This window comes from Nerophis ophidion, linkage group LG01 (assembly GCF_033978795.1).
Source record: "Nerophis ophidion isolate RoL-2023_Sa linkage group LG01, RoL_Noph_v1.0, whole genome shotgun sequence".
NCBI classification, from domain to species: Eukaryota; Metazoa; Chordata; class Actinopteri; order Syngnathiformes; family Syngnathidae; genus Nerophis; species Nerophis ophidion.
This window is the reverse complement of record NC_084611.1, coordinates 28,742,850-28,767,890: the sequence shown is the minus strand read 5'-3', so window position 1 is coordinate 28,767,890 and position 25,041 is coordinate 28,742,850. Positions and strand designations below refer to the sequence as shown.

Here is a 25,041-nt window from a genome sequence, read left to right as displayed (position 1 = left end):
AAAAAACATTTTATTTTTCACTAAAGTAGGGTTCGCTGAATGCGCAGATTTAATTGGTACCTCACCATCTAGCACAGGGTTCGGCAACCCAAAACGTTGAAAGAGCCATATTGGACCAAAAATACAAAAAACAAATCTGTCTGGAGCCGCAAAAAATGAAAAGTTGTATATAAGTCTTATTAATGAAAACAACAAATAATGTAACTGTCTATATTAGCTATAATAGCCTTTCAAAATGACTATATGTCGCAGGCTTAAGCAAATCTTCATTGACAAAAATGTTAAAATGTAATATTTATTCTACACATTTTTACATTCGAAAACAGTAAATCAGAGGCTACTCAGAAGGTGAGATAACTCCTGGAAATTATTGGCGTTTAAGGGTCAAAGGTATAGATGTGCGTGTCCAAGTTAAAGGAAACAGCCGGTTGTCTTCTTTTAATAGATTTATTACAATCTTTGGCAAGCAAGGTAATGTTTGCTGTGGTCTGGAACGTAGCCAATGTTACATACAGATAACGTGTCATGAGACATGCAAAACTAAATTACATACAAATAGGATAGAAGTAAAGGATATTAAATGAGCTCAAATATAGCGATAAATGAGGCATAATGATGCAATATGTACATACAATTAGCCTAAATAGCATGTTAACATCGATTAGATTGCAGTCATGCACTGACCATATATGCTTTATTAGCACTCCAACAAGTCAATAACATCAAATAAAGCTCACCTTTATGTATTTACGCAATGTATACATCTTTTGGTGGACAAAATTAGACAAAGAAGGAGTGGAATGTTTTACATGTAAACAAACTGTTGTCACAGTCCACACTATGACTTCAAGAACCGCCGAAACTAGTAGGACAAAACGATATTCACCAAATACTCTCATCAGTGAAGCATAGACACAAACATGATAAGCAGTGGGCTTTCTAACAATTAGGAAGCTTTGTGTCATGTTTGTCCTCAAACAAAAAACATACAAAAACAAAATATTTTTCCCCAATCTTTTTCCATTTTCAATTATTATTTTTTAAATGCTCCAGGGAGCCACTAGGGCGGCACTAAATAGGTAAAGTACAAATGATTGCCACACACATACGAGATGTGGCGAATTTTTTCTTTGCATTTGACCCATCACCCTTGATCACCCCCTGGGAGGTGAGGGCAGCAGTGGATAGCAGCGGTGCCGTCCCGGGAATCATTTATGGTGATTTAACCCCCAATTCCATCCCTTAATGCTGAGTGCCAAGCAGGGAGGTAATGGGTCCCATTTTTATAGTCTTTGGTATGACTTGGCCAGGATTTGAACTCACGACCTGCCAATTTCAGGGCGGACACTCTAACCACTAGGCCACTGAGTAGGTCTGAGTAGGTAGTTGCATGTGGCTCGAGAGTCGCGGGTTGCTGACACCTAGCAGTGTTGGATATGTTGTAGGTTTGTTGTAACTATTTAAAAAAAAAAGTAGGGCTGTCAAAGTTATTAATTACAGCATGATTTTTTGACGCACAATTAACGTGCCCACATCATGTTTGACCGTTACCTTAGATTCCCACTGAATGCATAACAGCTGTTGAGCGGCACCACAACGGAAGGTCTCCGCCGTCCTTCGCCAATCCCCACTGTCGTTCTGATGTCCGTTGTTGCGGTTGCGCCGTGTGGCGAAAGTGCGTGCAATCCTGAAAATCATCACTTAATCACGAGACAAGGGGAGTTGGGTAGTAAAGCGAAACAGCGTAACAGTTTTAGTCTGCAATTTCCAATGAACTACGTAACTGCTGCTGAGGGTAACACCGCGGAACGTCTCGAGGTTTGCCATCCATCAATACCCACAAGCACTGACTTGTGTTGTTGAGAAGATGACAGTTTTGCCTTTCAGAACGACAACTTTATTTTTCTATTTGTCGCAAGCAATAACACAACTTTAACAACATTCCTGGCGAGCCTTGTATACACACCCACACGCACGCATGCACACACATTTCTCATTCAATTCCCACTAACCACTCCCCCCGCTTTCTCGGCCACCGTATAAGCCGGTAACTGACATAGGCCCCTAAATAGCTGTCGAGAATATGCCTGTAATATGATTATTTAATTTTTTACCTTCCGACTTTGCTTTTCTTCTTCCATTTGTGTTCAGGAGGTGAAATTACATCTGACAAGTTGACTTCAGGTCCACCTGCGCACATTAAGAAGTTTCAAAGTGTAAAATACGACCAAAAAAAATCTGAGTCTTTTTAGCGCAGGAATAGATAGATACATAGTACTTTATTGATTCCTTCAGGAGAGTTCCTTCAGGAAAATTAAAAATGCGTCACAGCACTGGCATGGTGGCACCACTCGCAGGGAGTCCGCGGTTGGTGAAAACTCACAAAGAGTCAAGTTTATTGTTCTTCGGTCAATGGTCAACAAAGCAAAAAAAAAAACAGTTGTACATTCATAGATTGAAAATAAAAAGTTGTACATTCATAGATTGAAAATGAAAAATGTTACAGACCGAAAGGGTTTAGGCTGAAGTTAAACACTTATTGCGCCTAACCCTATAAACAAATTCAAGTACAAAATAAACTTCCGAAAGTTATAAAAAGTCCTTTGCACAACATATTATAAATACACATTTTAAACAACATTATAAACAACATCATAAACAACATGAACGTAGTTCAATTTTATACACAGTACAGGCATGTGAAATATCCCTGTGTACATATAGACCTTTGCACTAATTATATATACAATATACACAAACAATTGTACTTCTATTATTATTTATATCTCATGTTTAATTTTTAATTAACATTAATCGTAGTATTAACTACAATGTTAATTCAAGAGTGATATATTTTTTCAAGACATTGGTCTTAAAGTGTTTTTTAAATGTGTGAATGGAACTGGAACATTTTAAGGAATCATCCAAGCTGTTCCACAGTTGAACTCCTCTAACAGAAACACATCTACTTTTTAAGCTTGTTCTTATTTTTGCTTTCTGAAAGAAAGCTGAACCTCTGAGGTCATAGGGATTCTCTCTGGGTTTAAATCTCACTTGTAAACATCCAGGCAGCATGTGGTTATGAGCTTTAAAAGCCACAATAGTAGTATTGAGGTCAACAAGATCGTGCAGTTTTAATGTTTTTAATTTAATGAACAGAGCATTGGTATGGTCATGATAATTCGCATAAGTTACAATTCTAATCGCTTTCTTTTGAAGTAAAAATATAGAGTTGATGTTTGATTTGTAATTGTTTCCCCAGATTTCAACACAATAGTTAAGATATGGGAGTATGAAAGAATTATATAACATGATAAGAGCCTTTTGATTCACAGAGTTTTTAATTTTATGTAACATAGCAATATTTTTTGCCATCTTTGTCTTAAGTATATTTATGTACAGTTTCCAATTTAATTTATCATCTATATATATTCCCAAAAATTTTATTGAATACACCCTTTCTATCTCCATATCATCAATTCTTATATGGCGCTGTATGTTATTTTTCCTATTTCCAAAAATTATATATTTAGTTTTATTTAGGTTGATTGATAATTTATTGGCATCAAACCATTGCTTTAGTATGTGGAGTTCAATCTCTACAGTCTCTAGGAGTTGGTCAAGGTCTTGCCCAGAACAGTACAGACTTGTATCATCAGCAAAAAGAATACAGTTGAGTTTTTTAAGTATTTTGGAAATATCATTAATATACAGTAAAAACAATTTTGGCCCCAGTACAGAACCTTGGGGTACTCCATGTGTTATGATCTTTTTGTCTGAATCTACATTGTTCATATGCACATACTGCTCTCTCCCACCAAGATAACTTTTCAACCAATCATGAGCAAGACCTCTGACACCATACCTATGCATTTTGTTTAAAAGTAATGTGTGATCAATGGTGTCAAAGGCCTTGCTCAGATCAATAAAAACACCAACAGCAAACTCCCTCTTATCAATTGCAGTGGTTACCTCCTCAACTAGTTCCATCACTGCCATGGAAGTGGACCTGTTAGATCGAAAACCGTATTGGTGCCATGATGGCAGCACCGTTCTACAGCCGTTGAGCATTTAATGGAAACTCGGGGTTAGCCTACACCCTCGGTGCAGAAAAACGCACCTGCTCCCTAGCTACTCACGCAAAGTTGTTTAATTTGGCTGTATGCTCCGTTCGACGTGGACGCAAAAACGCTGTTCCTTCCGCCTGCTTTGACAAATTGTTTTCTTTTTTTTTTTCTCTGTTGCCTTGACAACAAAGTAATTTTTTGGTCTTTTAACATAACTGAAGTTAGTGTACAGCAGGGGTCACCAACCTTTTTGAAACCAAGAGCTACTTTTTGGGTACTGATTAATGCGAAGGGCTACCAGTTTGATACACACTTAAATCAATTGCCAGAAATAGCCAATTTGCTCAATTTACCTTTAATAAATAAATCTATATATACAAAAAAATGTGTATTTCTGTCTGTCATTCCGTCGTACATTTTTTTTCCTTTTACGGAAGGTTTTTTGTAGAGAATAAATGATGAAAAAACACTTAATTGAACGGTTTAAAAGAAGAGAAAAGACGAAAAAAATGAAAATAAAATTTTGAAACATATTTTATCTTCAATTACAAGTCTTTAAAATTCAAAATTCGACCATAAAAAAAGAAGAGGAAAACTAGCTAATTTGAATCTTTTTGAAAAAATTAAAAAAAGAATTCATGGAACATCATTAGTAATTTTTCCTGATTAAGATTAATTTTAGAATTTTGATGACATGTTTTAAATAGGTTAAAATCCAATCTGCACTTTGTTAGAATATATAACAAATTGGACCAAGCTATATTTCTAACAAAGACAAATCGTTATTTCTTTTGGATTTTCCAGAACAAAAATTTTAAAAGAAATTCAAAAGACTTTGAAATAAGATTCAAATTTGATTCTACAGATTTTCTACATTTGCCGGAATATTTTTTTTTTATTTTAATCTTAAATTTGAAGAAATATTTCACAAATATTCTTCGTCGAAAAAACAGTAGCTAAAATGAAGAATTAAGTTAAAATGTATTCATTATTCTTTACAATAAAAAAATACTTGATCATTGATTTAAATTGTCAGGAAAGAAGAAGGAATTTAAAAGGTAAAAAGGTATATGTGTTTAAAAATCCTATAATCCTTTTTAAGGTTGTACTTTTTCTCTAAAATTGTCTTTCTGAAAGTTATAAGAAGCAAAGTAAAAAAATAAATGAATTTATTCAAACAAGTGAAGACCAAGTCTTTAAAATATTTTCTTGGATTTTCAAATTCTATTTGAGTTTTGTCTCTCTTAGAATTAAAAATGTCGAACAGAGCGAGACCAGCTTGCTAGTAAATAAATAACATTTAAAAAATAGAAGCAGCTCACTGGTAAGTGCTGCTATTTGAGCTATTTTTAGAACAGGCCAGCGGGCGACTCATCTGGTCCTTACGGGCTACCTGGTGCCCGCGGGCACCGCGTTGGTGACCCCTGGTGTACAGTAACAGTAGTTTGTTTTTTTTGTTTTGTTATTATTACGCCAATGTATACTGTATGATACATGATGATTAAGGATGTCCGATAATGGCTTTTTTGCCGATATCCGATATTCCAATATTGTTCAACTCTTAAATACCGATACCGATATCAACCGATTGCGATTTATACAGTCCTGGAATGAGCACATTATTATGCCTATTTTTGTTGTGATGCCCCGCTGGATGCATTAAACAATGTAACAAGGTTTTCCAAAATAAATCAACTCAAGTTATGGAAAAAAATGCCAACATGGCACTGCCATATTTATTATTGAAGTCACAGAGTATATATATATTTTTTTAACATAGCTCAAAACAGCAGCTTAGAATTTGGGACATGCTCTCATGAGCAGGTTGAGGTGGGCGACGTTGGGAGGGTAGGGGGTATGAGGCGGCGTGGGAGTTAGCAGGGGTATATATTGGAGCCTCCCAGAAGAGTTGGTGCTGCAAGGGAAGGGTTTCTGGTTATTTGTTCTGTTGTGTGTATGTTGTGTTATGCTGCGGATGTTCTCCCAAAATGTGTTACGGTGCAGATGTTCTCCCAAAATGTGTTTGTCATTCTTGTTTGGTGTGGGTCCACAGTGTGGCGCATATTGTAACAGTGTGAAAGATGTTTATACGGCCACTCTCAGTGTGACCTGTATGGCTGTTGATCAAGTATGAATTGTATTCACTTGTGTGTGTTAAAAGTAGATATTATTATGTTACTGGGCCGGCACGCAAAAGCAGTACCCTTAAGGTTTATTGGCGCTCTGTACTTCTCCCTTTGTCTGTGTACACAGCGGCGTTTTATAAAATCAAATATTATACTTTTTGAAACCACTACCAATAATTTTGATACCGATAATATCCAATATTGAATTTTAAAGGATTTATCGGCCGATAATATCGGCAGGCCAATAATATCGGACATCTCTAATGAGGATGATTACTAGGGTTGCGATTCTTTGGGTGTCCCACAATTCGATTCAATATCGATTCTTGGGGTCACGATTCGATAATATATCGATTTTTTTCGATTCGATTTAAAAACGATATTTTTCCGATTCAAAACAATTCTGTATTCATTCAATACATAGGATTTCAGCAGGATCTACTTCAGTCTGCTGACATGCAAGCAAAGTAGTAGATTTTGTTTTTTAAAAAGCTTTTATAATTGTAAAGGACAATTTTTTATCAACTGATTGCAGTAATGTAAATTTGTTTTAACTATTAAACGAACCAAAAATATGATTTATTTTATGTTTGTTAAAACATTGGACACAGTGTGTTGTCAAGCTTATGAGATGCGATGCAAGTGTAAGTCACTCTGACACTATTGTTCTTTTTTTTTATTTTTATAAATGTCTAATGATAATGTCAATGAGGGATTTTAATCACTGCTATGCTGTAATTATAACTAATATTGATATTGTTGTTGATAATATTCATTTTTGTTTCACTACTTTTGGTTTGTTCTGTGTCGTGTTTGTGTCTCCTTTCAATTGCTCTGTTTATTGCAGTTCTGAGTGTTGCTGGGTCAGGGTTGGTTTTGGAATTGGATTGCATTGTTATGGTATTGCTGTGTAGTGGTTTGTTGGATAGATTTAAAAAAATAAAATAAAACAGTTAAAAAAAATTAATCGATTTTTTAAAAATAAGAATCGATTCTGAATCGCACAACGTATTCGATTCGTATTCGAATCTATTTTTTTCCCACACCCCTAATGATTACTATGAAATCAAACTAGAATCAAAATAGTACATATAAAACGTAGTCACTGTTAAGATTTTATAATACCACTCTGAGTGATAAATGTTGGTGCAGATCAGGATAAAGGTGCATATTTGGGAATGTATTTAGACTTTTCGTTGTTTGAATGCCACAGATGCTACTGTGGTTTAAAACAATTGGTTGTTTTGGATCTTATCATCTTGGGCAGGTCTGCCTAATGTTGTGGCTGTTCAACTGTGTCTAACTATACTGTGTGTGTGTGTGTGTGTGTGTGTGTGTGTGTGTGTGTGTGTGTGTGTGTGTGTGTGTGTGTGTGTGTGTGTGTGTGTGTGTGTGTGTTTGTGTGTTTCAGCTGGAGGTGCAGCCTCACACCCAGCAGACAATCTTTGGTCTCCACATCGAAAAAGAATACGAGGTTCACATCCGCTGCAGGATGAAAGCCTTCACTAAGTTTGGGGACTTCAGTGAGTCCATCTTCATCCAAGTGTCTCAGATTCCCAACCAAGGTAAGATGACAGTGTGTTGTTGTTGTCGTCGTCACACATCATACACACGTATTTGTAATGTCCTTGTATAATGTAATGCGATGATGTTTTTCATTTCTTTATAGATACATTTTCTCTGTTTACAATGGTCGTCGTTTTAGGGATTGTGGGCACCATCGTACTGGTCATGTTGATTGTTGTCTCACAACAACACAGGTGTGTACACACACGCGCATGTGCGCACATTTCAAAAACATAAATTATTAATAAAATGCTGTCTCTATATTTGCAGATTATTGATGATTCTGTTGCCACCGGTTCCGGCTCCCAAAATTAAAGGTGTCGATTCAGAGCTTTTAAAGGTAAATATAGTTTTTTTATCTTGCTATTCTTCTACATTTTCAAAATAAACTTACATTACTGTCTTTTTTTCTAACTCTAAATCTGATAACACACATTCAACTACTCAAAATGTGTAACTTTGTCTTATTTTTGACATGGTTCCTCAGCCGACAATGACTGATTTCTGTAACAAGACTGAAGTAACAGGAGTGATTTTTTTTTTTAAGTATAGAATTAGCAAATACTGTGCATAAAATATAGACGTATAGCATTGATTCTACATTGTTTTAATTAAAAATAAACAATTAACATAACAAATAACTTGGGTAACAGGTCTGTGTTGAGATTTAACACCCTCCTTCCCCCAGCGAAAGTTGAAAAATTGTGAGATATATCAAAGACAAGTGTAAATAAGTCAACTTAGTGTTTGCCTTTTGATGGATAAATGATTGATGGAACTTTCTGTAGACAATGTGACTTGTGGAATAGTCCACATCTTTTTATTTTATTTATTTTATTTAGCCTTTATTTAACGAGGTAAAATCCCATTGAGATCAAAGATCTTTTTTTCAAGGGAGACCTGGCAAAGAGGGCAGCGGCAAAGTTACATTAAAAACAGTAAACAACACATAAAACATCACATTTACAACATTAAAACTTGCTCATATGACACATGTGCATACAGACAAGATAGACTGCAATCCTTTCACAGAAGCTTTAAACTCATTCAATGTAACAAGGGTTTGAAGTCGAATATTCGATTGTAGGTTATTCCCAGCCTTCGGTACTGAAAACCTAAATGCTTTCTTGCCCAGTTCAGTTCTTACTTTGGGGATGACAAATTGAAGAACATTCCTTGAATGAAGATTGTGACTTCTTTGTTTTTTTTTTAAAAGACAAGATAGATAAGATGGAGTGATACAAAGAATGGTTCTGTAGATGAAAACATACCAATGATTGAGGCGTCAAGCACATAAAGATGTCCAGTTAAGCATTGAGTATAAGACACAATGGTGAGTAAGGGGAGCGCAGTTGGTGATGAATCTCAGTGCCCCGTGGTACACACTATCCAGATTGTGGAGACAACCAGCAGTAGCATTCATGTACAACACATCTCCATAGTCAATAACAAGTAAAAATGTGGATTCCACCAATTTCTGTTTCACAGTAAAAGAAAAGCAAGACTTGTTTCTATAATAAAATCCCAGTAAAAGTTTCAGGTTTTTTTACAACATACTGAATGTGCTCTTTAAAACTCAAGTGGTCATCAATTAAAAATCCCAAATATTTAAAAGAAGATACTAAAATAATTTGTTGCCCATTTCTTGTTAAAATGTTTTCACACAGAGCTGATCTTACAGTTTTTGGTGTGGTAAAGAACATACATTTTGTTTTCTCTGCATTTAAAACCAGTTGAAGATAAGTAATGCGTAAGGGCAGTGCTTGTTAATTAATTTTGTCATGAACAAAATGTATTCTTTAATTGTATTATTTAATTATTTATTTATTTTATTTATAAATTTGCTATAAGATTACAAAACAACACAACTAACATTTTAATTCCTTTTATTGGTTGATTGACAACACTAAATTGACCCTAGCGTGTGAATGTTGTCTGGCTGTGTTGGCCCTGTGATGAGGTGGCGACTTGTCCAGGGTGTACACCGCCTTCCGCCCAAATGCAGCTGAGATAGGTTCCAGCATCCCCCGCGACCCCAAAAGGGACAAGCGGTAGAAAATGGATGGATGGATGGAAATGTATCATCCATTAACATTTTGTGAATATACTTATATACTGTATGTATTATTTATGATATAATATTTGGGGGGGTCAAAAATAACAAGTTGACTAATTTCATTAATCACAAAAAGTATTGCATTAATCATGTATATCAGTGGTCCCCAAACTACGGCCCACCAGTGTCCAAAATCCGGCTTGTGGAAAGTCTCAATTTTTTATTTTCATTTGTCCGACCGCTTCTTTGTTAGTCACCTTTTGTTCATAATGTATATTTTCTGCTGCATCTACTCTCTATTACATGATCTCCTAATTATGTTGCAGCTGTGACATACACTGTACATCAGGGGTGTCCAACTAGTTTTAGCTCAGGGGCCGCACGCGGGCCGGACTATTAAAAACATGGCATTAAAACTAAAAAAATAAAGACAACTTCAGATTGTTTTCTTTGTCTTACTGTGGCCAAAAATAGAACAAACGTATTCTGAAAATATTACAATAAAAGTAGTGTGCTCTCTCAAATCCAAATACACCCTGACTGGAATATAGATAAAACTTTTACCAAGTTTTGAGCAAAGGGATGATGTGCAAGTAAAACATGTTGACAATAAAGTTGCATTTGTGTTAAAATATAGCACCATTTTTTGAGTTAGTTTAAATGATGCAAGTGATTATTCCAAATTTAAAAGTGTGATTAATCTCATTGCAAAAATAATCATTTGACAGCACCAGAGGTGGGTAGTAACGCACTACATTTACTCCGTCATTTCTACTTGAGTAACTTTTGGGATAAATTGTACTTCTAAGAGTAGTTTTAATGCAACATACTTTTACTTTTACTTGAGTATATTTATAGAGAAGAAACGCTACTTTTACTCCGCTCCATTTATCTACATTCAGCTCGCTACTCGCTACTGATTTTTATCGATCTGTTAATGCACGCTTTGTTTGTTTTGTTTTGTCAGACAGACTTTAAAAGTAAGATCTATCACATGCCTGTGTTTCACCAATCAAATGCAGTCACTGGTGACGTTTGACTCCGTTTCACTAATCAAACAGAGCTAGGCGGTCACATGATTAACTGCACTTTTTTTATTTCTTTTTTTATAAACATTTATTTATAGATTTCAACATTTACAAACAGTTGAAAATAATAATCAAAGTAAGTACAAAAACAGTACAAAACAGTATAAAAACCATACAAAACAGCGCCAGGGGGTTGTAAATTCAAAGTAACTAAAATAGAATGCAAAAAAATATATATATAAAATAAACAAAGTGCAAAGCCATAGGCTCACTCAATCTCAGTAAATAACTTAAATTTGGAACACAGCATCATCGTTTTCACAGTTTTTTGGTTGTTAGAGGTTGAGAGTGTTTTAATGTAGAGTTCTAAATCTTTTTTAAAGGCACAAAAAACAGGTCGGGTATTGAGAAACTTACATTTATGAATATAAAACTAAGCCAATAGTATAATGAGGTTGCACATTCATTTTCATTTTTTTTTCAATACAGTGTTAAACCAAATATATATTATTTAATATATATTATTGTTTTAGTTGCTTAAGAGATATTCCTGGCTCTGAATTTGTTCATTGCTATTTTTATGTTTTTGTGCATTACTTGTTGCCGTCATCATTAAACGAACAGGTTACTCATCAGTTACTCAGTACTTGAGTAGTTTTTTCACAACATACTTTTTACTTTTACTCAAGTAAATATTTGGGTGACTACTCTTTACTTTTACTTGAGTAATACCGTAATTTCCGGACTATAAGCCGCTACTTTTTTCCCTCGTTATGGTCCCTGCGGCTTATACAACGGTGCGGCTTACGGTAACCAGGGGCGCGCACTACCGAGGATGCGCGAGACCGAGGCAGACATCTGGCGCCAGGTAACGAGAGCAAAACAAAGAGTAGGAGAGCGTCAGCGACCGTTTGCGCGAAGGAAGTGTTCATGCAAACACCTTCAATATGGAAAACAAACGGAGAAGTGCATATGATGCTGCTTTTAAGTTAAAGGCAATCGATCTGGCTGTCAAAGAAGGAAATAGAGCTTCTTCACGTACCCTTGACATCAATGTAATCAATGGTGAGACGTTGGAGACTGCAGCATGAAGACTGCACTTTTGCTGCCGTGTTACAGGCGAGCACTTTATATTACTTTGCACCGTTGTATTATTTGTACTCTGCACGAATGCTGTTCGCCATGTCAAAGATGTGAAAGTTTGATTGAATGATAGAAAGATTTATTGTTAATAAATGGGACGCTTTGCGTTCCCAAACAGTCATCTCTGTCCCGACAATCCCCTCCGTGGTAGCAGGAACCCCTATATATACTACGGTAATTACACATCAAAATGCCTGCGGCTTATAGTCGGGTGCGGCTTATATATGAGCAATCTGTATTTTCCCCTAAATTTGGCTGGTGCGGCTTATAGTCAGGTGCGCCTTATAGTCCGGAAATTACGGTAAATCTCTAAAGTAACAGTACTCTTACTTGAGTACAATTTCTGGCTACTCTACCCACCTCTGGACAGCACTAATTATAATAAAACCTCGGTAGTGTTGCATAATTGATGTTTATTTTTTATTTATAAATAACTACTCATACCGCCTACAGCCCCTCTCCACCTACTCCCTGTTCATTGTCTGTTGTGTGTGCTTTTAAAATAAAGGAGCAGTATTAAATGGAATGCTCCCAAGTGTTTTCTGAGTGATGAAAACACTTGAGGAGGTTCATTGTGGAGCATCATGCATCAACCTTATGTCAAATTAACAACAGTAAAAAATTAGCATTAGTGTCTTTCAGAGGTGGGTAGTAACGCGCTACATTTACTCCATTACATTTACTTGAGTAACTTTTGGGATAAATTTTACTTCTACGAGTAGTTTTTATGCAACATACTTTTACTTTTACTTGAGTATATTTATAGAGAAGAAACGCTACTTTTACTCCGCTCCATTTATCTACATTCAGCTCGCTACTCGCTACTTTTTTTTTATCCATCTGTTAATGTTTGTTTTGGTTTTTCAAAGTAGGATCTACGCATGCCTGCGTTTCACCAATCACATGCAGTCCCTGGTGACGTTAGACCAATCAAACAGAGCCAGGCGGTCACATGACCCGACTTAAACAAGTTGAAAAACTTATTGGGGTGTTACTATTTAGTGGTCAATTGTACGGAATATGTACTGTACTGTGCAATCTACTAATAAAAGTTTCAATCAATCAATCAAAAGTGTAAAGGAAAAAAGACACTTTTTATTTCAACCGTAGTTCCCGTCATAAGCCTAAAGACTGATCGCACAGTTCCTGTCTTCTCAATAAAAGTGCCGCTCCATCGCGCCTGCGCTAACAAAATAAGATTCTTCGAAAGCCAGCGCAAACAAGCTAGCAAGATACGGAGTTTGCCGCCAATGTATTTCTTGTAAAGTGTATAAAAACGAATATGGAAGCTGGGCAAATAAGATGCCAAAAACCAACGACTTTCATGTTGTATTAGGCAGAAAGGAGGAACTATTTTTCTCCTCCATTTGAAAACGTGGACGTACTGTCTGATTCCAATCAATGCAAGTCATCAGAATCAGGTAATACACCAACTTATATTCTTGTCTTCGTGAAAGATAGGAATCTGTGTTAAACATGCATGTATATTCATTAAAACACCTTTAACATGTCAACAAAAACGGCAAAATAAATAAATATAAATGATGTACTGTATATATAAATGTATGTATGTATATGTATATATATATATGTATATATCCATCCATCCATTTTCTACCGCTTATTCCCTTTTGGGGTCGCGGGGGGCGCTGGCGCCTATCTCAGCTACAATCGGGCGGAAGGCGGGGTACACCCTGGACAAGTCGCCACCTCATTACAGGGCCAACACAGATAGACAGACAACATTCACCCACATTCACACTCTAGGGCCAATTTAGTGTTGCCAATCATATATGTATATGTATATATATATATATATCTATATATATATATATATATATATATATATATATATATATATATAGATAGATAGATAGATAGATAGATAGATAGATAGATAGATAGATAGATAGATAGATATGATATGTGTGTGTATGATACATGTACATATGAGGTAGATCACCTCAACTTGGTCATTTATTAAGTAATTGATAAACGTTGAAAACCTTATTGGAGTGTTACCATTTAGTGGTCAGTTGTACGGAATATGTACTGTACTGTGCAATCTATTAATAAAAGTTTCAATCAATGCCTACTGAGTCTGTGGTGCTGGTAATTTATTGTGGCTCAATGTGCCTTATTTTAATGTACTATTATTTAATATATATTATTGTTTTAGTTGGTTAAGAGATATTCCTGGCTCTGAATTTGCTCATTGCTATTTTTATGTTTTTGTGCATTATTTGTTGCCGTAATCATTAAACAATCAAGCTACTCATCAGTTACTCAGTACTTGAGTAGTTTTTTCACAACATACTTTTTACTTTTACTCAAGTAAATATTTGGGTGACTAATCCTTACTTTTACTTGAGTAATACATCTCTAAAGTAACAGTACTCTTACTTGAGTACAATTTCTGGCTACTCTACCCACCTCTGGTGTCTTTTTAGGATTAGAATTTTGGGTTCAAATCCAGGCTCGGGATCTTTCTGTGTGGAGTTTGCATGTTCTCCCCGTGAATGCGTGGGTTCCCTCCGGGTACTCCGGCTTCCTCCCACTTCCAAAGACATGCACCTGGGGATAGGTTGATTGGCAACACTAAATTGGCCCTAGTGTGTGAATGTGAGTTTGAATGTTGTCTGTTTATCTGTGTTGGCCCTGCGATGAGGTGGCGACTTGTCCAGGGTGTACCCCGCCTTCCGCCCGATTGTAGCTGAGATAGGCGCCAGCGCCCCCCGCGACCCCGAAAGGGAATAAGCGGTAGAAAATGGATGGATGGATGAATTTTGGATGCATGTGTTGTTATGGCTCTTAATGGAGTGCAATTGTATCCTTGTGCAGAAAGGGAAGCTGGAAGAGCTGAACTTCATCCTGGGTGGTGGAGGTCTGGTTGGCGGTCCCATGTATTCAACGGATTTCTACCGGGATGAGCCTTGGGTGGAATTCATCGAGGTGGATGTGAAGGACCCCGACACCGGAGAGAAGGACAACCAGGCCTCGGACACCGAGAGGCTCCTGAATTCCTCGCAGCCTGTCAGACAGAGGGCCGGGTGCTCCAACGCCGTCAGGTACTTCTCTGTTCCTCGCTTACAGTGAAATGTGGAGATAATTGTTATCACCCGTCTTGTCCGCATCAGCTTTCCTGAGGATGATGCCGACCAGGCGCGCAGTTCCAACGCGAACCGGCCCGACGAAGACGCCGTAGTACTTTCGTCCACACTTCTGCCGGGCCAACCCGACGACAGAGAAGCCTCCCTCGCTGTCGACCCGTCGAGAGGGGGCCGGTCGCCTGTCCCCTGTCAAAGTGGACCTCCTCCGACCTGGGTCAACACGGATTTCTATGCCCAGGTCAGCAACGTCATGCCCTTTGGGGGCGTGGTGCTGTCACCCGGCCAGCAGCCCCGCATCCAGAAGGAGGAAGAGCCTAGCGAGACGAGGCGAAAGGAGCTTCAGTTTCAGCTGCTTGTGTTGGATCCCGACGCCCCAAGCGACACCCAGGCTTACTGCACCATGCCCAACGAGGGCTACCAGTCCAACGAGCCTCCGCCCGCCGCAGAGGCGCCTTACGTCACCCCGGAGTCCCCCGAGCTCTTTGCCCCGGTGGCGGCCTACACCGTGCTCCAAGAACTTGACAGTCAGCGCAGTTTTCTGCTCAACCCGCCCTCACGCTCCTCCTCCCCCGCACCGCCCGCCGCCCCGTCATGCCTGTCCCAGCGCTCTCTCAAAGACCTCGCAGCCACAGAGTACGTCACCCCGGACATGCAGGGGCTGTTCTCGCCCTGAGGTGTTATCAGTTTTTCAGGTGATGGAAACTAAACCACTCACATCGAGCCAAGCGGACATAAAGATGCGGGTTTGTCTTCAGGTAAAAAAAAAAAAAAGGGAGTCAAATAAATGTTCTTCATTGTGATTCTTCACAACCCCCGAACTTGTTGGTCCAGAGAGGGAGGAACGTTTTTTAAAAAAGCAATAAGCATCGGTTTGATGATTCGCTGAAGTCTTAACCTCGCAGAGAAGCACAGTGCGGCCATGTTGGGGTGTTTATTTCCTGCTACATCATTCAGACAAGAAGCATCCGCCATTTTTGATACCTCTTTTTAATCAACGCAACTTTTTTTGGTTGTATTCGTAATATTCTGCTACCAGTGATTTACAGTATTTTTATGAAATGATAATGAAATGGTGTTTTTTCTTTTTTTTTTTTTTTCTTACATACAGTAAAGCACAAAATTATTTTTTATCCTCCTGAGAATTTTCACTGGTTCTCATGGGGGATATACTCCTGGCCAAATTTTGAGTAGAATATATTTGAAAACAATATTTTAAATGAATTTAAAATTATTGCACACTAGTTTATTGAATGATCGGTGCATGTATTGTTTATTGCCATATTTCATATTTAAAATTGTCTTTTTGTGAGTGGGAATTGAAAAAAAAAACACACCAATTGGTTTATTTGAAATGAAATTTAAAATATCCATCCATTCATTCATTTTCTATAGAGTTTATTTTTATTAGGGTCGCGGGTAAGATGGAGCCTATCGGTCTGTGTACCTTCCGTTCATTCTATTTCCAATTCTAAAACGCAAATCAAAAAATAAAATTAGGGCCGTTTTCATACTTGCCGTACCTTGAGACCTCTGAATTCTGGAGATGGGGGGGCAGGGTTTGGTGGTAGCGGGGCTGTATATTGTAGCGTCCCATCAGAGTTAATGCTGCAAGGGGTTCTGGGTATTTGTTCTGATGTGTTTATGTTGTGTTATGGTGCGGATTTTCTCCCGATGTGTGTTTGTCATTTTTGTTTGGTGTGGGTTCACAGTGTGGCGCATATCTGTAACAGTGTTAAAGTTGTTTATACGGCCACCCTCATCGTGACATGTATGGCTGTTGATCAAGTATGCCTTGCATTCACTTGTTGGTGTGTAAAAGCCGCATATGTGAAGTTACTGGGTCGGCACACTATTTGTATGGAGGAAAAGCGAATGTGACGACAGGTTGTGGAAGACGTCAAAGGCAATGCCTTTAAGGCATGCTCCCAATATTGTCGTCCGGGTGGAAATCGGGAGAAATTCGGGAGAATGGTTCCTCCGGGAGATTTTCAGGAGGGGTGCCGAAATTCGAGAGGCTTCCGGGAAAGTCGGGAGGGTTGACAACTTTGGCCGTTTTTCGATTTTTATTTTATGACAGATTTTAAAACAGAAAAAAAGGTTGATTTTTATTAAAAAATTGCCATAAAATTGAATTTTGTGCTGTTTTTCTTTTCATGGATAAACACAAATAAATGTGCAAAAATGTGTGGTTATCTGTGTGACGGTAAATTGAACCGGAAGCAGTATTTTAGCCTTTCCTTTGCGTTTTGCATGTTTTTAGCATAACCGGAACATCTTTGTTCAGCAGGAGTCCTATTGAGTCATATATATATATATAAAAAAGGTTCATTAAATAGTTGTTCAACCTTTGTTTCACAAATTAAAATAGAAAAAAAAATGGTCCGAAACATGTTTTTTAGGACTCCTGAACAAAGATGTTACAGTTATGCTAAAAACTCGCTGAATGCAAAGGAAAGGCAAAAATACTGCTTCCGGTTAAATTTTTCATCACACAGATAACCACACATTTTTGCACATTTTTTTAAAAACTTTTGCGTTTATCTGGAAAAATAAAAATCAATAAAAAGGAAAACAGCACAAAATCCAATTTATTGGAAATATTTTAATGAAAATCAACCCCTTTTTGTTTGTTTTAAAATCTGCTATATATAATAAAAATTGAAAAACGGCCCTAATTTTATTTTTTGATTTGTGTTTCAGAATTGGAAATAGAATGAACGGAAGGTACACGGACCCCTATCCCAGCTAAGCAGCAGTATTAGATAAAAAAAAAAAATAATAATAATAACATTTTATTATTAGGTTACATATTAAAAACATTTTTTTTTTAAATAGATAACGCACTTAAAAACTGAGAATTCCTTAAAAGGTAAAGTCCCACTGATAGTCACACACACACACACTAGGTGTGGTGCAATTACTCTGCATTTGACCCATCACCCTTGTTCACCCCCTTCTAGGTGAGGGGAGCAGTGAGCAGCAGCGGTGGCCGCGCTCGCAAATCATTTTGGTGAATTAACCCCCAATTCCAACCCTGCCAAGCAGGGAGGTATGTGTCCCATTTTTATAATCTTTGGTATGACTCGGCCGGGGTTTGATCTCACAACCTACCAATCTCAGGGCGGGCACTCTGACCACAAGACCACTACACCGGAAGTTTCTATTTAAATACAAGACAAGACTGGCCTATATTGATACACAGTATTTGACGTCACATTCTGCAGACCGGTCTTGTTTTTAGCGATTTCCTGTTTTTGGTCCCTTATTTGTTTGTTTCTGCTGACGAGTAATTTTAATTTTATTTCATTTAATTTGTTCTTATATAAATAATAAAATGAAAATCAAACAGTCTTTTCTACCTAGTTAACGCTTTTCGAAACGAAAAAAGAACATTTTCTATTTTAATTAAAAGTTTTGTTTTTCAAAATAAAATGATATTTTTCTTTATTTGTTTGTTTTTCAATTTCCAATGATGAAACTAAAATGCAATAACTAAAAGGTACACTTCCCTCCCGAGGACACGCCATTTTGTAAGCTGTGTTTTTGTCCGAGGCTGTGGCTCCAAAAAGTGCGATTACCGATATGTACTTTATCCACTTTTTTTTACATATCCATTGTAACTTTGCATTAGTCCAACACATTAGGTGCCAAATATCACAGACATGAGGACACAAATGCTAACAACACTATTTTAGCTATGTTAGCTACAGTGCTAACAATAACTCTCACATTCTTTATTTTCATATGTAGCTAAAACCTGCTTTTTTCCAATGTGTATACATTTTTTTACAAAGCTGTGGGCTCATCTAACTAGGAGCGCGTCTGTGAGAGGGAAGTGTTTCCTTTTATGAGGCAAGTAAAACTCACTTTTACCTCCAAATTTGGCCAAACTAATAATTTTGTGCTAACTTGTTCAGTATACCACAAATACACAGAATGTCTAAATATAAACTGTGACAATTTACACTATATTGCCAAAAGAATTTGGCCACCCATCCAAATGATCAAAACCAGGTGTCCTAATCACTTGGCCCGGCCACAGGTGTATAAAATCAAGCACTTAGGCATGGAGATTGTTTCTACAAACATTTGTGAAAGAATGGGCCGCTCTCAGTGATTTCCAGAGTGGAACTGTCATAGGATGCCACCTGTGCAACAAATCCAGTTGTGAAATTTCCTCGCTCCTAAATCTTCCAAAGTCAACCATCGGCTTTATTATAAGAAAATGGAAGAGTTTAGGAACAACAGCAACTCGGCCACGTAAACTAACAGAGAGGGGTCAGCTCACGCTGAAGCGCATAGTGCAAAGAGGTCGCCCAGTTTCTACAGCGCTCCAAACTTCATGTGACCTTACAATTAGCCCACGAGCAGTACGTAGAGAGCTTCATGGAATGGGTTTCCATGGCCGAGCAGCTGTATCTAAGCCATACATCACCAAGTCCAATGCAAAGCGTGGGATGCAGTGGTGTAAAGAAGGTCGCCACTGGACTCTAGAGCAGTGGAGACGCATTCTCTGGAGTGATGAATCACGCTTTTCCATCTGGCAATCTGATGTACGAGTCTGGGTTTGGAGGTTGCCAGGAGGAACGGTACATTTCGGACTGCATTGTGCCTGGTGTGAAATTTGGTGGAGGATGAATTATGGTGTGGAGCTGTTTTTCAGGAGTTGGGCTTGGCCCCTTAGTTCCAATGAAAGGAACTTTGAATGCCCCAAGATACTAAAACATTTTGGACAATTCCATGCTTCAAACCTCGTGGGAACAGTTTGGAGCGGGCCCCTTCCTCTTCCAACATGACTGTGCACCAGTGCACAAAGCAAGGTCCATAAAGACATAAATGACAGAGGCTGGTGTGGATGAACTTGACTGGCCTGCACAGAGTCCTGACCTGAACCCAATAGAACAAATTTTGGATGAATTAGAATGGAGACTTGAGAGCCAGACCAACATCAGTGTGTGACCTCACCAATGCGCTTTTGGAAGAATGGTGGAAAATTACTAAAAACACACTCCGCAACCTTGTGGACAGCCTTCCCAGAAGCGTTGAAGCTGTAATAGCTGCAAAAGGTGGACCGACATCCTATTGAACTGTATGGGTTAGAATGGGATGGCACTTCAAGTTCAGATGTGAGTAAAGGCAGGTGGCCAAATACTTTTGGCAATATCGTGTAACTCCTACACATCAAGGTGGCATGGCACCTTGCAGGATGCTGCTGCGTGGCGTTCAAGGACATTAAGGAAAATGCCAGTTGAACCATGCGAGGTTGACCAAAAGGAAAGCACAATGCAGTTTATGGACAGGATTTCTTACGAATCCTGCCTTTTAGTTTTCTTTCATTGTACTTGATAAAGGATTTATTTTTTTATCCCGGTAACGTGTAGCAACAGTAGTGCTGCACATGAACAGGCTGACGCTAAGCAGTGCTCTTAAACTACACACGCTTATATAACCAGAGTTTTATTGTAATTGTTTTGATACATGGCAAAATAATTCAGGGACGGCGACAGGAGGGAGTGGAAAGAATGTGAAGGTTTGTAATTAGCTCATTAGCTTTATTTTGTAAACTAAACACGGCGTTAGCAGCCTGTTGCCATGGTTGCATCGCTAGCTTGTCACGTTTGTGTTGATGCATTTTTAGCTAATTATAGGCGTGTTGACACTAGACGGACAAGCAAATATTTTAGTATTCATTGTGTTACGGGGAACTGGCGTACATATACGGCTAAAAAAAAAAACACAAGAAACTTAATTTTCACTTGGATTTTGTTCTTCTACCCTTCAATTTTTATTTGGGTAGTAAGCCCCAAATACCACCCGGTGTCAGGGCCAAACTGAAAAGAAATACATACATATATTGTAGCGATATTATGAATATACCATCAAAAAGTTAAAAGAATGATGTAAGGGGGAAAAAGTAATATTCTGTTTAAAAAGTGGTCATCATACAAAAGTAGTAAAGTCATCTTCGTTGAGATATTTGTTTTATAATTTCCCTTTTTCGAAATGACTTTTTTTCCTCTAATAGTAAGATTTGACCCTGATAATATTTAAACTGCATTCTTGTACAATTAATATTTTTTCTTTCTCTTGACCTCTAAAAGCTTTAGTGGCCACATGCGTGGACAGCACCTTTTTGCTCTTATTTCCAAAATTGTGTACACGACTGAATTGGGGTCTGATGGCCACTTATGTGGACACTTATACTGCCATCTAGTGGTGTCAGAAGAGTACAACATACAATGGAATTTGGAAGGGGAAAAAAGGAAAAATAAGAATTAGCATGTCACTAAACATGAAGTACACATATGTGTACTTATGGACTAAGTACATCATATTAAAAAAATATTCTTAGTTTTCATTCTATTTAGGGTCCAAATAGCAAAGACAAATAAAAAAACCATGTAAAGAAACAGCTTGGGCCTTAAGAGGTTAATGTTTTAACTCTATTCAAGCACAATTTAGACTTTTTCACTTGAACATAACGCCAGTTTTTGTGCAATTACTGAAGTTTTTTTCCTGTCAAAATTAGCCAAATATCACAACTTTTTTCATGTAAGACGACTTATTTTTTTTCCACATAACTTTGGTACCTTATCATAACTTGATGTGAAATGATTACTATTTCCTCGTAATATTACAAATTGATTCTCATTAAATTGCATTGTTTTTCCTCATAATAACCCGACTTTATTCTCGTAAAATTTGGGGTACTTTGTAAAATGTATATATATTTTTTTTAGATGTAGCCTTTTTTCAAGTAAAATTATTACACTTTCCTTCAATATTACGACTTTATTTTTATTTAATTGCCCATTATTTCATGATACCACTTGATTTGAGTCAAATTTGGAGTATTTCGTATAATTGTCTTATAATAAAAGTACAAAAAAAAAAAAAGTTTTCTTCATATCAAATTTATTTTCTTTCCAATATAATTATTAGTAGTACATTTTTTTTTATTTTATATTAATTTTATAATTACTAATAATTATTGCAATTAATAATGTTATTGCAATTTATTATGTGTGGTTTTCCTTGTAATAATATGACTTGAATATAGTAAAATTATGTAGAATTTTTTTTTTCTCTACTGAAAATTAGAATATAGCTTTTTTCCCCCCTTATAATTTGACAAATATATATCATTAACATAATTATGTTATTTAATTCTAGTAATATTTTTTTCATCATGGCCCTAATGCTCTCTTCCGAACAAATCAAACTTTGAACATTTGCTACCTGGCTGGTTATTGAAAATATTCATATTGGGCCCTAGTGTATGACACAATATTACAATGTGATGTATTGCTCTATATCTCTTTTTTCCCCACCGCTGGTGTGCTTGAAAAATATTGTTACTTTTTTTTGTGTGTGTATTAATAGCAAGTATAGGCTTCTAAAGGGGCAAAACAATGGCAATCCATAAAGAGCTGTAATATGACTGTATCCTGCTCATGTGAAAATAACACACACACACACACTTATGTATGTCATATAAAATTGTTACCTTTATATTGCCATGGCTGTTGCAGAAATATTATGATACACTGACTGGACACTTCATTAGGTACACCTGCCAGATACCCAATACTACAGCTGTACAAAAATCTGCTTTTACAAACATAATACTATTTTCTGTATGTAATAATGCAACCATATGTTTACTTTTGTGGTCATGTTGGATCTGTTTGGTGCAGGTGTACCTACTGTCGGTGCATATACAATATTTTAATTTTGTTGTCACTTACCCCAACATATTGCTGCTAATCAAGCTCCCTTAGATGCTCTCATTGGGTATATATTTACCTAAACTGTTCTCTGGAGAGAGGCAGTCACTAAAACTAACCTAATTGTTTGATACTGTTTTAGATTGCGTTAGATAATAATAGATTTAGTTTGAACCGGAGGGTGTGTTCCAACTATCGTGGGATCACACTCCTCAGGTGTATTGGAGAGGAGGCTACACCGGATAGTCGAACCTCGGATTCAGGAGGAACAGTGTGGTTTTCGTCCTGGTCGTGGAACTGTGGACCCACTTTATACTCCATGCTCTCGGCAGGGTCCTTGAGGGTGCATGGGAGTTTGCCCAACCAGTCTACATGTGCTTTGCGGACTTGGGGAAGGCATTCGACCGTGTCCTTCGGTAAGTCTAGTGGGGAGTGCTCAGAGATTATGGGGTATCGGACTGTCTGATTGTGTCGGTCCGGTCGGTCCCTGTAGTCGGCAGTAAGTCGGACTCGTTTCCAGTGAGGGTTGGACTCCGCCAAAGCTGCCCTTTGTCACCGATTCGGTTCACAAGTTTTATGGACAGAATTTGTAGGCGCAGTCGGGGTTGAAGGGATCTGGTTTGGTGGTTGCAGGATTAAGTCTCTGCTTTTTGCAGATGATTTGGACCTGATGGTTTCATCTGGCCAGGATCTTCAGCTCTCACTGGATCGGTTCGCAGCCGGGTGCGAAGCGACTGGGATGGGAATCAGTACCTCCAAGTTTGAATCCTTGGTTCTCGCCCGGAAAAGGGTGGAGTGCCATATCCGTTGGGGAAGATTTCTTGCCCCAAGTGGAGGAGTTCAAGTACCTCAGAGTCTTGTTCACGAGTGAGGGTAGAGTGGATGGTGAGATCGACAGGCAGATCTGTGCGGCGTCTTCAATGATGCGGACACTGTATCGATCCGTTGTGGTGAAGAAGGAGCTGAGCCGGAAGGCAAAACTCTCAATTTACCAGTCGATTTCCGTTCCCATCCTCACTTATGGTCATGAACTTTGGGTTATGACCAGGTGAGAAGCTCTGCCATCCGGGAGTATATCAATAAGTATATCGGGTTTATTTCCGAATGTTACAGACACTTTAGAAGAAGCACTTTGTAGGCACAGTGTGCTCCCATGAGAATTATTGAGATCACACCTGAAAAGTAATGGTAGAGTGCACTCGTTGTACGTTACTATCATTTAAAATGTTCTTCTACCTTTTTTAGTTTACCCTCTTGTGATTGACTTTAGGTAATGGCCGACATGATACATTTCTAAAATCTAAAAGTTACAAGAATAAAATTAGTTATGATTTTATCATGACATAAGACTCTTTTAAAGTAGTTTTTTCTGCAAAAAAATGTGTGCATACTATTCTGACTTTATTTTTATAAAACACTTAGATGTTTTGGTGTAAGGAAATGACTAGATTCTCATTATATACTGACTTGATTCTCATACAATTAGTTTATCATGATAGTCAAATAAATGACTGGGTTTTTTTTGTACCTTCTAATGTGAGGACTTTATTTTTACATCAATTTGCTTCTTTTCTTGTAATATAGATGTCTACTATAACTGTACTGTATTCTCTCGTAGTCATATTATTACTTTCTTGTGCAATAGAATGACTTTATTCTCTTATTTTTCCCCTCCCCTATGACACCTTGCCGTTTTTTCTGTGTGATATTACCCCCCCCCCCCCCCCCCCACCCCCCTTTTTTGTCATTAAACCATGACTCTTTATTACTAATTAGGTTTTTTTTTTGTCATTAATTATTTTTGCTTTTTTTTCTCAGAATATGAGAGGACTTAAGTCCCATAAACTTTATTCTACGTAATACTTTTAACTTGCTTTTTACTTGTAACATTAGGACTTTTTGTGATTAAAAAAAAAAAATTGTACTATTTTAAAAATTACTAGTTAGTTTGTAGCTGCATTCAATTTTTTATAGCAATACTATGACTATTTCATAAATTGTTTTTTTTTTTCTTAATGACTTTTCTCAACACCAAAAAAAAAAACTTTGGTTTTGAATCTATTTTTATTTTTTCCCCACATAATTTTATGCCAAGTTACTGGGTAACAATTTCTAATGATATTCTAACTTTATTCTGATAACATTTTTCCCGTAAATACTACGATTTTATTTTAGTTAAATGAACATTTTATTTCTCATAATTTAATTTTCATAAAGT

General features: G+C 37.3%; 1 protein-coding gene across 2 annotated transcripts in view; it reads left to right on the top strand.

Moving 5' to 3' along the window:
• The window catches only part of ghra (growth hormone receptor a), a 112,950-nt gene extending 88,592 nt beyond the window's left edge, over positions 1-24,358 (top strand). For both annotated transcript variants that reach the window (XM_061900323.1, XM_061900333.1), the window contains 5 exons: positions 7,605-7,758; positions 7,863-7,953; positions 8,030-8,099; positions 14,828-15,054; positions 15,124-24,358. In XM_061900323.1, coding sequence (XP_061756307.1) covers positions 7,605-7,758; positions 7,863-7,953; positions 8,030-8,099; positions 14,828-15,054; positions 15,124-15,769 — 1,188 coding nt within the window. In that variant the 3' untranslated portion in view covers positions 15,770-24,358. The remainder of the gene's footprint in view (positions 1-7,604; positions 7,759-7,862; positions 7,954-8,029; positions 8,100-14,827; positions 15,055-15,123) is intronic.
• The last annotated feature ends 683 nt before the right edge of the window (positions 24,359-25,041 follow it).